The sequence below is a fragment of the Trichomycterus rosablanca genome, chromosome 4 (genome assembly GCF_030014385.1).
Source record: "Trichomycterus rosablanca isolate fTriRos1 chromosome 4, fTriRos1.hap1, whole genome shotgun sequence".
NCBI lineage: Eukaryota > Metazoa > Chordata > Actinopteri > Siluriformes > Trichomycteridae > Trichomycterus > Trichomycterus rosablanca.
In genome coordinates this window covers 38,202,510-38,218,914 of record NC_085991.1, presented here as the reverse complement: position 1 = coordinate 38,218,914, position 16,405 = coordinate 38,202,510, and the positions used below count along the sequence as shown (strand labels likewise).

The 16,405-nt window shown below is 41.1% G+C and overlaps 1 protein-coding gene across 3 annotated transcripts in view; it reads left to right on the top strand.

Annotated features, from left to right (window-relative positions):
• nhsl2 (NHS-like 2) overlaps positions 1–16,405 on the top strand; it is a 116,424-nt gene that overhangs the window by 51,729 nt on the left and 48,290 nt on the right. Inside the window, exon 1 of one of the 3 annotated variants that reach the window (XM_062994260.1) lies at positions 12,702–12,968. The exons of the other annotated variants lie outside the window; for them this stretch is intronic. Coding sequence (XP_062850330.1) covers positions 12,887–12,968 — 82 coding nt within the window. The 5' untranslated portion in view covers positions 12,702–12,886. Of the gene's footprint in view, positions 1–12,701; positions 12,969–16,405 lie in introns of those variants that run through there. 3 annotated transcript variants of the gene reach the window in all.

The following is a 16,405-nucleotide window of genomic DNA, read 5'->3' as shown; positions in this document are numbered from 1 at the left end:
GTGCAGCGTAAAAATCAAGGAGAAAAAATAAATGAATCTGAGTGGATTTGGCTATGCGAACAGTTTGGATTGTTCTATAGTAAGTTGGAGGTTAATTAATATTTTTGCAAAGCAACGTTGGTGTTTTGTAGAGAACGATCAAGTCAGAAATACTGTAAAACTTGTGTGTGTGCCGATGTATTCTGATATAAACTATATTACCCCCCTGTCCCACCTGTTTACACTCCTCTCCTGTGTTTCCCCTCACACTGTATCTTGCGTTCTAATTGGCTGTTCGACATAGCACTCATTGCCAGTCGTGCAACTCAGATCAGATATCTGACATGCTAGAAATCTCGATCCGGTCGCCGAGTGCTGGCGGAGTTGCTCCCGAGCCGGCAAATCTAGTGCCGACCAGTCTCCGAGCGATAATCAGGGCAAAAACCGTGTAGTGTGAACTAGGCATTAGGTGTCAGTAATCAGGTGAATCTTGGTTCTGCGGTCGCTCAGCCAGGGTCAGATCCATGAAAAGAGGCTACTGGGAGTCACAGCCTGTCACAGTAAGGAATTTGTCATGTCTTTTTGGGTTTCCTTCAGGTACTTTTTCCACCTCCTAAATCATTCTAAAGGTAGATTGACTGATTTCAATTGCAATTGCTTATAGGTTTAAGTTTTCTGAATGTGTACGTGTGTGTGTGTTGCCATGCACTTGATTGGCATCCAATCCAGGGGGAGTGATAATCATTGCACATGCTTTCATTTAGCCATTATCATGTGGAAATCTGAGAATTAAAAGGGTCCAGCAATCAATTCATCACTTAGTTCAATTATTACAGGGAGGTAAAATCAAGACAGGTTACTGTGCAGAATATTTTACTGTAACTACTTATAGAAGTTAATTACATGCTATTGCCATAGTAACGACATTTATTCTCTTTTTCTGTTGGGTTTGTTTCAATGATATTTGACTTTCTCTGAATCCAGGCACTTGGTACATCTTCCTTGTATTATAATAGGATCATAAATGAAGCAGCAGACCTTTTAAAGATCTCTGGCTAGCTATCATCCACCTAAATAAAAACACCCACAGGTTAGCTAAATTTTAATTCTACTAATCCACTTGTATGGCTGGTTTATAAACCAGAAAGAGACACACATGCAGTAAAACTAGCAGACTGCATAATAAAACAGACTGGATTCAATAAATAATCCACTAAAAAATAATAAGTGAATGGACGTGTAAAATGGGATTACAGTACTGGATTACAGTACTGGATTACAGTAGGGGTATGATTGCTCCAATAGTGTAAAAGATGTTTTGCTGTGTAATCCTGCCATTTGAGTGACACAAGCAGTGATTACTCTGCTCCACACAGTCCTTCCTGGAGTGGGATTATTAAACTAAGGGAATTATCCACAATCCTCATCTGTAGCCCATATGGCTGATGCACTACTCTGCCTGATAAAACACAGACACATAAGATAAGATAAGATAAGATAAGATAACACTTTATTGATCCCGAAGGAAATTGCAGTGTCACAGTACTTTACAAATTACACAGTTACAAGTTACAATTTACAAATTACAGTACAAATGACACAAGGGAAGACAGACAAAAAACAACACAATTAAACATAACAGGGCATAGGCAAAAAGACAGGACATTATCAAAAAACAGCAGCATACGTATTATTGCACTAAGAGAAAAATATATAAATATATTATTTTACAAAAGTATATTGCACTAAAAGAGATAAAAAGATATTGCACTGCAAGAAATTAATCAACACTGTTCAGGTGGCAGGAGATCCGTAGTGTTTCTGGAATGAGGAGAATTATTGTAGAGTCTTACTGCAGTGGGAAGAGGAGATCTTACACGGCGCTCTTTAGTACAGCGCAGCTGTATCAGTCTACCACTGAATGTGCTTCTCTGTTTTTCCACTGTAGTGTGCAGGGGGTGTGATGTTTTGTCCATAATAGAAAGCAGCTTATTGAGTGTCCGGTTTTTTGCTACTTCTTACAGAGTGTCCAATTTGACTCCAACAACAGAGCCAGCCTTCTTAATTAGTTCGTTTATTTTGTTCATTGCACTTTTGAGCAATTAAGGGTTAAGGGCCTTGCTCAGGGACCCAACAGTGGCAACTTGGTGATGGCGGGGCTTGAACCGGCAACCTTCTGTTTACTAGTCCAGTACCTTAACCACTGAGCTATCACTGGCCCTGCACACTGGAGTGTAGAAACAAGGAGGTGGTTTTAATGTTATGGTTGATCTGTGTATGATCGGTGACCCCAGATATTCACACAGTTTGTGATGAACGACAGATTGTTTCTCTATGCAAAATAGGTTTGGGTTTTTTAAATGTAATTAAGCTGCTGTCATTTTTGAGTATACAGATTGTTAAGACAACACAAGGGTGAAGAGAATGACAAATCACACTGTGACTCCATGCTCCCTCTGTCAGTCAAAGTAGGCCACACAGCAGGGCACACTTCTTAATGTGGGTGAACAGCCGAATCTTCATTCAGCATCCACCATGTTAAAATACACTCTGTATCACAGGGTTAAAAATTCTGTTTTACTGAGTGGGCTAAAGGAGCTGGCAGTAAGTGTGATTAATTTGCTGATGTGTGGTGGAGAGATCTGATTAGCTAATGCATACAAACCTCCAGAATTCAGATTACATATTTGAATCATCTTTGTAAAGCTGGTGTTTCACATGATAAAAAAGAATGTGATTTTTAAAGGATGCACAAATTTAGTACTTAGGTCTGATATCTTTGTTTTTGGCATATCATGTTTTTTTCAAAGTGTCATGTTGGTGTATTTCAGGGGTGCCCATACTTTCATGACTATTTCAGTCAACGGGTCATTGCGATCTACTTTAAAAAGGTTGGCGTCATCATTTATAAAAAAAATACTTTTTTAAATGCGCTTCAGTTTCCTATATTGATATTCAGCTTTACAGGGCAAATGACTGAAAAATCACACTAACCTTATTCTGATGATCTGCACTGAATGGTTTCAGCCAGAATGGTTTCCTTGAGAAGCAAGTGTTCATCAGTAAGGGTGGACTGATATTTACACTTAATTATTTTCATATGGGAGAAGGCTGATTCACACAAGTAGGTTGATCCAAAAATGCTGTCAAATATGTGGCACATTTTATGCGTTTGGATATTTTTCCTTAGCCAGCAAATTCATGACTTCATATAAATGTCAGATTGTAGGGTTAAAATTTCTGTATGTAACATGAGATCTAAATATTCTCTGTCAGCTTCTTCCATCTATGAGCAAAACAGCCGTCTTTGCAGTGTTCCTGCCCGAACTGAGCCGTTTTTGGTTTCTTTGTCCTTGGTTGCGCACTCGTCTTCACAAACAGTGTAGGTTACAAAAGGAAAAATGCAAAAATGGCGCAAACAGGCTACTGATGAATGAAAACTTTCTAGATTAGCAGATTAGCGTAGCTATATCAACAAACCGCAAATTAAAGAAACAGTGGCCACATTTCATGTCAATCACATTGACCTGTTTGAATGAGGCATGATTTACCAGAGTGCACTGTGCGATCGACTGGTTGATCGACGTATTGGGCACCCCTGGTGTAGTGGGTAGCGCTGTTGTTGGATGGCCAGGGTTCTTTCTATGTGAAGTGTGCATGTTCTCCCTGTGTCTGCTTGGTTCCCCACAAGTGCTTTGGTTTCCTCTCACAAGTTCAAAGACATGCTGGCCAATTGGAGAAACTAAAAATTACCATTACTCATTGTGTGTTTTTGCCCTGTGATGGACTGATGACCTATCCGGGGAGTTTCCTTCCTTTTGTCCAATTAATCAGACCCACCGAGAGCCTGACCAGGATAAATTGGTGGTAAAACAGACTGTAAATGAATGTTGTAGGTTGATTTGCGACTTCAGTTTTTAAGAACTTCAAACCTCAGGATTCTTTTAAACCTGAGAGTGGAGAGTATTGATTGGGTGCCGACTTCACAGAGATGCTGGAATCTTTTTAGAAAGTGTTAAATGAGGTGTTATATCAGTTCACAGTTCACAGAAGTCGATGACGGAGACAGAAAGAGTGTGCTGAGTACACAAAGATCAGATTCTCTGAGAAAGTTCTAGACTGTGGAATGATTTTGATTTATTTTCATTATTATGCTTGTAACTGTAAATATTTGAGATATGGCACTTTGGATCATTCTTTTCTTTCCCACACTGTAGCTGGCATGATTGCAATAAGATCAGTGCAGCTGTGGGACCAGCTGTGAGACAGTGCAGTGTTGGGTTTATGAGTGTTTAAGTGTGTGTGAGAGTGAAAGATAAAGTGCTTGTAGGTTACATCAGGACTCACATCTCTGGATCTTGGGAGAAGCTCATGCAGATCATTCTCATGATGTCCAAATCATGAACTAATTTTAGATATATTTTGGAATAAATCTTTTGAGCCAGTTCACAACCACAGTTAATTCTAACACATCATTGTGATGTCATAAAGCATTTAAAATTCACATACAGGGGGCAGCACTGTGGCTCGGTGGGTAGCACTGTCGCCTCACAGCAAGAAGGTCCTGGGTTTGATCCCCAGGCAGGGCAGTCCGGGTCTTTTCTGTGCGGAGTTTGCATGTTCTCTCCGTGACTGCGTGGGTTTCCTCCGGGAGCTCCGGTTTTCTCCCACAGTCCAAAAAATGTAGTCAGGTTCATTGGAGACAATGAATTACCCTATAGGTAAATGTGTGTATATGTGTATGTGTGTCTGCCCTGCGATGGACTGGGGCCCCATACAGGGTGTTACTGTGTGCCTTGCGCCCATTGAAAAGCTGGGATAGGCTCCAGCACCCAACGCGACCCTAATTGGATAAGCGGTTAAGAAAGTGAGTGAGTGTTTATACAGGAATTTCTTTTTTGTTCAAGTTGCATTTCCATCCACATGGTGCCTCCATTCATTCAGATCTGATTCAAATAGCTGAATCAATCCAGGCTGAAAAATGACTCATTAGACTGTCTAAATTTAATTTTGGTCATTTTGTTTACATTGGTTAAATAAAGTAGCAAAAATGTGTTAACAGTGGACTTTAGCATTACAGTTGCAATTGGAAATATTCAACCCCTATTTACTTTCAAAGGTACAGTAGAACCAAGATTTAACGGACCAGGAAAACTGAATGTCTGGTCTGATTGTTTAAAATTCCCACGAGAAGCGTAACTACACCAGTAGTTCAGAGAATGTCCACTAGCCGGCACACGTCTCTCTGTTTACATGAGTGATAGGCTTTATTTTGTTGGGAAGCTCTCTTTGTTCTCGCCTTTTTCTACTAGTGCTTAGTTATGCACCAGCACTGCTCCAGTAGCCACCAGAAGTGCTTCAGACTCAGAATAATAGATACTCTGAGTCCCCACTATACAATCACAGCAAAAAAAAAACATCTCCAGTAGTACAGTACACCAATTTTAATATTTATTTACAGGTTTTACATTACATATTAAAATATCTATTTACGTTATTCATTTGACTGTTTATGTGCATGTAATATGTGCATGTTTAGCACTTTTGTGGATCTTAGTGCTGTGTTTTAGTATATATTTGCTCCCCCTGGAAAGAAACCTCGCTTTTTCAGACAATCGCACGACTAGTGCCCCCCCAGTGGTCCGTTTAATCGAGGTTTCACTGTATTATAGTGATGTGTATAGAATTGAATGAAAGTCTCAGTAAACAGAGAAATAATTTTTATTGCTACATACATACAAGCAATTTTGATAAAATAAGTTGGCATAATTTAGAGTTCCAGAGAAAAACATTTAGTTCTCTTAATAAATGTTCGAATGTCATTCAACCCCCTGCCTCAGTATTTGGTGGAACATTCTTTCATCTAGATGTCCTCTAATAAGCAATTTTGGTAGCTGCTACACCCCTCCATTCTTCCCTGACTTCCACCTCATTGAGGTTTGATGGCCTTCATGCTGTAACTGCTTTCTTTAAATCCCACCAAAGACTTTCTATGAGGTCATTCCAGGATATTCCAGGACTGATTCCTAAATCAAGCTTTGGTTGACTTGGAAATGTGCTTGGAATCATTGCTGGGTCCGATTATCTCCAAGGTTCAATTTCACCACAGAAAGTTCCTCTTTTTTGTGGTGATTCAAATGGACACAGTTCCAGTTTTGTTTCATCACTCCATAGAACTGTGTCCCAAAATTCCTTCTGGCTTATTCCAGTCGACCCTTCCTGTGCTTCTTGGTCAAGAGTGCAATGTATCATGGAGTCCTTGGTTGCTAAATGATCTTATGGTGGCCACTGACACAGTCTGGGACAACATCCCAGATGTTGTTTAGATCGTTGCTAGAGTTAATGAATGAACACAATGTGGTTATCCTAACAGATATTAAATATATGAAACAGATTGTTTGGTATTAAGGCATGAAAATGAGAGAAAATAATAATAAGCTAGTAGTTTTTACAGTGACCTGCAGCACTAGCTAAAGCTATACAAATGAATGTGTGTGTGTGTATATTTATTCTGAATTTCTGGTTGCTTCACTCTTCCTCAGTGAGACTCTGTGTTTCTGTGAATAACAGCTGAATATCAGCTGTTTCAGCAATTATTTATGTATCTTTTAGCCTTGTCATCATGGTGCCAACACTCAGCAGGAAACACACCCAGAGAAATAGACCAAATAAGCTCACACACACACACACATGTAGTGCCACTATATAAAAAAATTCCAATTACATATTAAATGAAAGTAGCTTACGAATGTGGTTGGCATAGTAAAGCAGTAGGTCATTGTGGCACCACACAACTCCCTCGTCCTGGTGATCATAGATGCAACCTGGGAAAACATTATGGGCCACTTACTACAATAGGCAGTGGTTAGTGTTGGTGCCCCAACCTAGGGACCCAGATTCATCAGTTATTGATTGTTGTAGGGATAGTGGTTAAGGCACTAGACTAGTAATCAGAAGGTTGCCGGTTCAAGCCCCACCATCGCCAGGTTGTTACTGTTGGGTCTGTTAGCAAGACCCTTAACCCTCAATTGCTCTGATTGTATACTGTCACAACTGTACGTCGCTTTGGATAACAGTGTCTGCTTAAAATGTAAATGTTTTTGCTTATTATTTCACTGTGGTTATGGATTTTATTTAGTCTGGGAGTCAGTTTTTGAGCTTTGTAATAATTAATATCATAACAGAATGTGTGATACATGTTATCAAGACAAGTCTGTGCCAGAAAACCAACAAAGTTGGTTGAACTCTACTTACTTTTAGAGTGGTAGTGTGGTGAAAGATTCAACCAGAAGCTGGATTATGGCTATGAACACTGTGATCCTGACCATTAATAGCATTTAGTAAATGATTTTATCCATAGTGACTAAATGTGGTGAGGGTTAGGGGTGTTCGTCAAGAGTGGGTGGTGATAGGGCTTGAACCAGCGACTTCTGATCAGTATTCCAGTACTCTTAATTAGGGCTGGCTCAATACCACTTTTTTATGTTGATTTTTTTTTTACGATACTGATACTGCAAATTGAGTATCTGCCGATACCGATACCAATCCGATACCGTCATTTCTCCTCTCAAACAACTAAGCAGTAATAATACATCTCAATGCACCATGGTTAAACTAGCTATCTAAATAACAATGCTCAGACTGTGAAACAAATATTCTAAAGGAATAAATACAGAACCTACAACATCACACTTATGCAAAACGGCTGTTTTTATTTTCACTTTTACACACAGCATTTTTACATGACGACTGCGCTACTAACAGGTTTCACTTACGTTCGAGCTGTTGTTCACGTGACACATTTCGCTTTACGGCGTGTCGTCCGAAGTGTCTACAATTGGAAGATGTGGATGTCAATCAAACGCGATGGACCAATTAGAATTGACGCAGAGTTGAGATTTTTCGTTAAAGTTCTATCACGTTTTTAGATTATTAAACCCTGCTGGATTTTGAAGAGGACATCTGTGGCTAAACGGGAAACAGTGAAGTTTTATTTCATAACACTAATGGATTAATCGTTGAGGATGTGAGAGATCTCCAAGCTGGGACAAGATAGATTTTCTTTATCTCAGGTGAGCAATTTATCATTTATTTTATTGTGGTTAAACAGTGTTTTTAGATGTGGCAGTAATAGATCTTTTTTTTTTAAATGCTAAAAGTGTAAGTACATCAGTGTGTTTTAATTTCTGAATGGCTGTTGCAGATGAATTGTAGATCAGTGGCACATGTTAACGATGTCATCAAGATGCACCTTGTTACGACAGTTGCCGAGTGAGCTGGTAATAAACGGCACTCTGTTGGAAAGTATCTTGCTTTACACACAAACAATGGACTTATTTACATTAAGCGTTATTTACATTAAGCAACAGTACCGTATCGGATTACACGTTTTTTTCCCTTCCGATATTCGATCCGATATCGGACCGATACAGAGTATCGGATCGGTGCCAGCCCTACTCTTAATGCATGCTCAATAATCCAGGTACACAAATCCACAAAGTTGAATCAGTTCATCTGGACACAAGTTTGGTGTAGAGATACGTTTTGTCACTCATCCAAGTGACTTCGAAGAAAGTATCTCTACACCAAACTTGTGTCCAGATGAACCGATTCAGTATTCCAGTACCCTAACCACTGGGCTATGATATTTAAATCTACGTGCATGTATATATATGATAAAGAGGAATGAGTCACAGGAAAAAGAAGTTCCGGAAATCATTGAACTCCCAAGCCTGCCCTGTGTGTGTGTGTGTGACCTTACATTGCCCCTAGCTTGTGTAGTGTAACCCTGAGCTGCTTTGTCCTGTGCCGTGTCCTCTGCCCCATCCTTCCTCTCTCTGCGCTCTCTACAGGAAAACAGATTGCCACTATGTTTATACAGGAAAGTCAGATGCACACATTTAAGACTAATTTGTCAACTGAGCCCTTAGGTCTACCTTGTTGCCTAATGCCTACCTAGGCAGCTGCCTAAGTAGAGAGGATTCTAATTGATATTGAACTTTAGAAGACAGATTATTGAGATGCTCTACTTAGACAGCAATTACGTCATCGACCATCTCCGTCCATCACCACAGGTTTAGCATACAGAGTTAGCCTTAGACCATTCAAACCAATGGGTCGAGGCAACACATCTCCCTTAGTAATTGTCATTGACAAACCCAAAATTAAAAATAAATTACACTTGTACAGAAAAGTTATTCAAACCCTGTTTCACAAACACACTGGTTTAATCAGAAGGCAGCTCTGTAGGTAGGCAGTATTTGGGTGGCTCGTGTGGCACAATTACTACTTAGAACATGTGTATGTATGTATCTATACACCAACCAGGCATAACATTATGAGCACTGACAGGTGAAGTAAATAACAGTGGGTGGGATATATTAGGCAGAAAGTGAACATTTTATACTCAAAGTTGATGTGTTAAAAGCAGGAAAAATAAGGATTTGAGATTTGAGTTTGACAAGGGCCAAATTGTGATGGCTAGACAACTGTGTCAGAGCATCTCCAAAACTGCAGCTCTTGTGGGGTGTTCCCGGTCTGCAGTGGTCAGTATCTATCAAAAGAGGTCCAAGAATGTAACATTGATAAACCGACGACAGGGTCATGGGCGGCCAAGGCTCATTGGTGCACGTGGGAAGCGAAGGCTGGCCCGTGTGGTCTTATCCAACAAACAAGCTACTGTAGCTCAAATTGCTGAAGAAGACAATGCTGGTTCTGATAGAAAGGTGTCAGGATACACAGTGCATCACAGTTGCAGGGCTGTTTTGGAACCAAATGGGAGACCTATACAATATTAGGAAGGTGGTCATAATGTTATGCCTGATCGGTGTATGCTTAGGGCATGATTGCCAGTAGTCATGTTCCAATATTCCAAGAATACTGCTACAGTAGAATGTTACTGGATGTGTACCTGATGTACGTGATATGAAGTGTGTCAATTGCATTGTATGACCTCCAAAACATAGTTCTAGCTGGTTTAGACCAGTTCCTGTGTTCTAGCTAAGAAATGTCTGTTAATGGTGGAATCTTCCACTGTCCTACAAGCTCACCGACGGGAGTATATAAGGGTGTTTATTTTTTTCTGTGATTTCACATTTTACAGAGTCTCTCTGTCGGTGTGATCCTTCTCTGCAGACAAAATTAAAACTCTTTTCTACTCACAATCCATTAGGGGTTTTTCCAACACAATTTGGCGCCCAACATGGGGCAGGTTTGCGACGTGTCTAGTTGTTCTGGGACACTAGGCGCAAGGCAGGAATACCCTGAACAGGTTGCTAATCTGTTGCATGGCTTCAGTAATTTCCCCTCTCCCATCCCTGTTCCAATCAATCTGTGTAGGCGCCCAGCTGGCCGAAAGCATCGCTGCCATATAAACCCGGATCCCAGCGATGGTGGGCTAGCGTAATCGACCTCTGCACCACCTGAGCGCATCTATTTATCTATATCTATCTATATAACCATCTATTCTGGTTGCCTCAGTCACTGGCTGGTGTAATTCTGATTTTGTTCTACCTCCCCAAAACATACAATGGGTTGACTGGTCTGAATTGTACCTAGATGTGAGTGCAAGTGGATGGTTGAGTGTGTTGGATTGGTGCCCAGTAAAGGATTGGTGCTCTGTCCAGGTTGTATTTCTGTTGTACTCATACGACCAAGAACAGGGAACAGGATGGAGCAATTACTAAACATGAGTAAAGGAATGAATCAGTAATTTAACTCCTCCATTTATTTTGTGTTTTCTTTTCTTGCCTGCACCACTGAGACTTGAGTCAGGGCAGTGTTGGGCTAGCGGGTTAGTCTGCTCAGCAAAAGTGCCTACTTTCTAAAAAGAGCTTTCAAATAAATATGCACAGATTTTGATGACATTTATTTAATGAGTGTGTGTGTGTGTGTGTGTGTGTAAGATTGATGGGGGCTCTCAGGCAGGTTGTGGTCAGTGAAGTGTGTGCTATGCTGATTGATAACAGGGTGTACTGCTGTGTGTGTGTGTGTGTGTGTGTGTGTGTGTAAAGGGCAGCTGTGATAAAGATCTGTGAGTGTGTGAGAAACCGAGAGACCTTTAATATGTGACTCATATTAATAAATAATTCAATTGACTCTAGAAGTGCACAGACAGCTTAAACATATTTTTATTTTACAGTCAGATCTTTCTCCATGGTGCTCGAGTGGAATTCCTGCACTGAGAAATTTTCTTCTTGAGCTGATTGGCAATTCTCTCATGAAGTCTCATAAATTCTCCCACAACGTTTGGCACAAGGGCGGCACTATGGCTAAGTGGGTAGCACTGTCGCCTCACGGCAAGAAGGCCCTAGGTTCGATCCCCAGGCGGGGCGGTCCGGGTCCTTTCTGTGTGGAGTTTGCATGTTCTCCCAGTGTCTGTGTGGGTTTCCACAGTCCAAACACATGCAGTCAAGTTAATTGGAGACACTGAATTGCCCTGTAGGTGAATGGGTGTGTGTGTATGTGTAGGTGTGTCTGTCCAGAGATGAGCTGGCGCCCCGTCCAGGGTGTTACTGTGTGCCTTGCGCCCATTGAAAAGCTGAGATAGGCTCCAACCCAAACCCCCAACCTGCGAACAGAGTTGTGACCCACAATCCATCACCGCTTGTAAACAGTTTCAGTGGGAAACACTGGGCGCTAAGCAGGAACACTCTGGACAGGGCGGCAACCCATTGCAGGGCTTTGGCCACCCCCTCCGACATAGCCAATCGTGTCTGTGTAGACGCCTGGCTGATTGATAGCACAGATAAGATTCAAATCCATATGTCAGCAGCGGTGGGCTAGCGTAACAGACCGCTGTGCCACCTTAGTGCGTGACTGAAACACCCACATTCTATAATTACTTGGCATCATGCCCTTTATATTTTGTAGAACTTGTTAGCACATTTGAGTCGACATGGTAACTGTAAAAATGTCAGCTCTGAGCATGATCAGTGTCTTAAAGCATGAATATGAATATTAATATTAATATTAACTGGGCGCTTTTCTTTGTAACCTCGCCTGTGTGGGGGCACGTGATGTTTGCCAGACAGCTGGATGTGATGAATTGGTAATGCTGAGTGGTGTTGTGGTTCAGAATGCTAAGCTTCAGGCTGCAGTAAAGGGAGGGACCTGCACCATCCACTGCAGTGTGTGAGCACTGTTAGCTTATCATGGACTTGGTTGGCTTTTACTTTATCATTCCACATTATTTATGCTGCAGAGCATCATTACTTGGCCGTGTGCAGCCAGCATCCAGCTGTTTTGACGATTCAGATTCAGATTGAATGTGGAGTGCTTACTGAACACCCGTACCACCATCACCTCACAGCGCCCCTCCTTTCTTCCTCTCCGTGTCCTTTCCTCACCTTTCCTCACCACATCTGTTCTCCGTTTATCTCTCTCGCTCCTCCTTACCGTCCTCACCACCCAGAGTTCTGATCTCCATTTTCTCTCTGCCGCATCTCTTCACACATCCTCGTTTTCCTCCATCCTGATCTCTCTCCTCGAGAAGCACTGAGCACTGATAAAGCAGCCCCCTCCTCACTTTCTCTTTTCCCCTCTTCCCTCTATTCGACTCACCTCCCTTCCCAACCCATTCATCTATCAATCCATCCCTCCTTCTCTTCCCTCTCTCCCTTCATACGCCAAAGCATGTCTGCCCCTCAGTGAAGTGAACACAGCTCTCTCACTGGCTGTGAAAAGCCAAACACATTCTCTTTACATCTCTCTCACACTCATACACTCACTCGCACACTCAACGTTCACCCAACAATTACACCCCGGCTCACGGGCAGCACCGTTCAATACGCTCTGAACGTGCTCTCGGACTGGCACACGCTCACACGCCTCACACGCACGCGCTCACTCACTCACGCACACACACACATTGCTTGTCAGTCTGTGTCAGTAAACCTGGGATGAGGTGATGTTTTGGGACAGAAAACACGGAACCATGGGCAATTCCCAACGCCGGGCAAAAGGGAGGCACAAAACCAAAGGGGCAACAGGTACAGTGAATATTAATATACATGCATACCTGTATTTTACCTGCAGTCCTTGTACATTTAAATGCACGAGCAAACGTAGACGCAATTGTGTTATAGATCCATACATCCACACATATGCTATGGATCCATCTATCAGTCCATTCATTCATTAATTCGTATTCATTCATTTCATGCTGATCATCCCATGTCGTTGGCGCACAACTACATAAGTGTGTGTAGTGGAGCGTATTGTTAGCTCTATATGAGCACCATAATCATACAATACTAGGAATTTAAATAATGTTTTTGTGCAAAATGCAGTGTTGATCTCATTTCAGCTTTAATTCATAGGGTAATTAACCCATAGTAATACACACTTTCGATGGAAATACCCCACAACAGTCACACACGTGTGTTTGTGTATGTTTAGCACCGAAAAGGGGCTGTGTCAGCATGCTTTTTTCGGGAATATGTGTGTAAATGGTAATATCATGTGTGTGTACGTGTGTATACATGTGAATGTGTGTGCATGGATGTGTGCATGCGTGTATCTGTATGTCGTAATGATTTTTGTGCATGCGTGTATCTGTATGTGTCTCGCAATGGCAATGCATGCTGCAAAATGCATGTGTTTTTATATGCGTAAGTGTAAATGTGTTTGTGTATGAATGGGCATGTGCTTTGTGTGTGTGTGTGTGTGTGTGTGTGTGTGCATGCATGTATCTGTATGTGTTTCGTAATGACAATACATGCTGCAAAAAGCATGTGTTTTTATATGCATAAGTGTAAACATGTTTGTGTATGAGTAGGCATGGGGTTAATGTGTGTGTGTATAAGTGTATCTGTATGTGTCTCGCAATTACAATGCATGCTGCAAAATGCATGTGTTTTTATATTCAAGAGTGTAAATGTGTTTGTGTATGAATGAGCATGTGCTTAGTGTGTGTGTGTATGTGCATGCATGAGTGTATCTGTGTGTGTCTCGCAGTGACAATGCATGCTGCAAAATGCATGTGTTTTTATATGCGTGAGTGTAAATGTGTTTGTGTATGTGTGTGCATGCGTGTATCTGTATGTGTTTCGTAATGACAATGTATGCTGCAAAAAGCATGTGTTTTTATATGCATAAGTGTAAACATGTTTGTGTATGAGTAGGCATGGGGTTAATGTGTGTGTGTGTGTGTGTTCTACAACTGCAGGTGTAAATACAAGTGCACATTGTGTGTACATGTATGGCAGTGTGACTACATGTTTAGGTGTGTTCGTATGTGTGTGTTAATTGGACTGCAAGCATGAACAGCATGAATGTGTGTGTGTGTGTGTGTGTGTGTGTGTGTGAGAGAGAGAGAGATAGAGATGCATGATTATATCGTAGGTTAATATCAGTACCAGTACGACCCTGCACATGCACAGCTGTGTATAAGCTTAACTGTCTGCATGACTGTACGTGAGCGTACACACACACACACACACACACACTGTTTTGGTAAAAGCATGACGTCTGGCTCTACAGTCAGACCTCCACACTGGATCATTTCTATTCCCTTCAATAGCTCTGTTTTTGTGGCTGTGTGGCTTTGTATCACTGGCACTGGTTTATCGTGTGTGTGTGTGTGTGTGTGTGTGTTTGATTAAATGGTACAGTGCCACACCACGTCAGTGTGTAAGACAGCGCTTGTTAGCACACACTCGTGTGTGTAGTGTGTGACGTGACTGTGTGCAGCTCTATGTAAGGTCTGTGTGGTTTTTCCATGGGTCCATATGTATTAGATTTTGGCTGGTGTGTATACCTGTGTGTGTGTGTGTGTGTGTGTGTGTGTTAAAATGCACTGGCTTGATGAGTTAGACAGAGAGGTACTCTTGCTCACACGTCCTTGCTTTTCCATTCATGTTTTTTTTTACTATCCATGACATGATTCTGTGAGTGTGTGTTGTACAAATGAGCAATCGTTGTCATGGAGACCAATAGGTGGTGAAGTCAATCAAAATCATGTTCACTGCTTGTCACTGTGTGTGTGTCTGTGTGTGTGTGTTGCTGAATGACCTGTATTGCATTAAAACATCATTTTTCCTATTATACTGCCTTGATTACTATTGTTGATCAGTGAGTTGGTTGCTACACCTACACTATAGGGCCAAAAGTTTTTGGACACCTGACCATGATGTTGTAGGACATTCCACTTCACAAAAAATGGTATTAAAGTAGTGACCTCTGTGTGACCTTTTCAACTATTGATTCTGAAAAGGCTTTTCATAAGACTTTGACAAATGTCTGTGGGAATTCATATGGCTGGGCACTAATGTTGGTCAAGAAAACCACAAGTGATGTTCCAGTTCATTTCAAAGCTGTTCAGTGGGACTGAGTACAATTGAGTTCCACAGCTGAACCACATGGTAGGACGAATGCTCAATGTATATATGGAGTGTGCTGTGTATCGTTCAGTGGAGGCTATCTTCCGGTAACTGGTAGGGTTCAATCTTCATTCAGTAGTCATAAGTGTCATAAGGTACATCTACCTTATAGGTGCAAAACTTTCTACTGTAGATATAATTACTAACTGTAGCTTTTCTGATGCTATGAATGATTTATCAGTCTTGTATATCTGGCTCTGGTTTTAAATCATTTGCAGTAAGCACTGCTCTCAGTGATATAATGCAGTTGTGTCAAGGGATGTAACGATGCACCACAAGACAGTTAAAAATCGATTCACATGTGTAACGATTCGAATCGGTTTACATGTATAATGAATCGATATTCACTTTAAACAGCAGAGGGCACTGGCGCTATTCACCTCGCCTGGTTGACGTCACTAGAGGGTTGCCAGGTTCAGAATTTTCCAGCCAGATTTATTTATGTGAGGATACTTTATTTATTTGTATTATTCATTTATTTATTTAATGTGGGATTTGTTTTAAAATTTCATTTCAGTTTTTTTTACACAAAAAGGGAAATGTACAGCATTGTTTTGCATAGTTTGTACCTACCTCAGAAATAAATGGACATTTATTATTTAGATAAATAAAGGATAAGCACAAATACAGTGTTTTATTTTATTTTTTTTAAGACAAATAATAAAAGGAAACTTTGTCATCGTTTGTCTTCAATTTCATTTTGTTTAACAAATCGGGAAAAAATCGTGTCGTGAACCCAGTATCATGAGTCGCATCACACCATGGGTAGAGTGTATCATTACACCCCTAGTTGTGTCATTTGGCTTGTATCTGGTATCTCAAGATACGAGCCAACTTCCCAGCAGAGCTTAAGGTCTGGCTTAGCATACTGGTACCAATGGTTTTTTTTTTACTACTACTAACCCCACCTACAAAGAGTCTGAATCAAGATTGTCTTCACTACTACTATTTTAGAACCTATGATAGAGTGATCTCGTGGGCAGCAAATATGCCCAGGCAGTGAAATACAAAAAAGCCCATTTTAAAGAAAACCAAAGCTAAAAAGT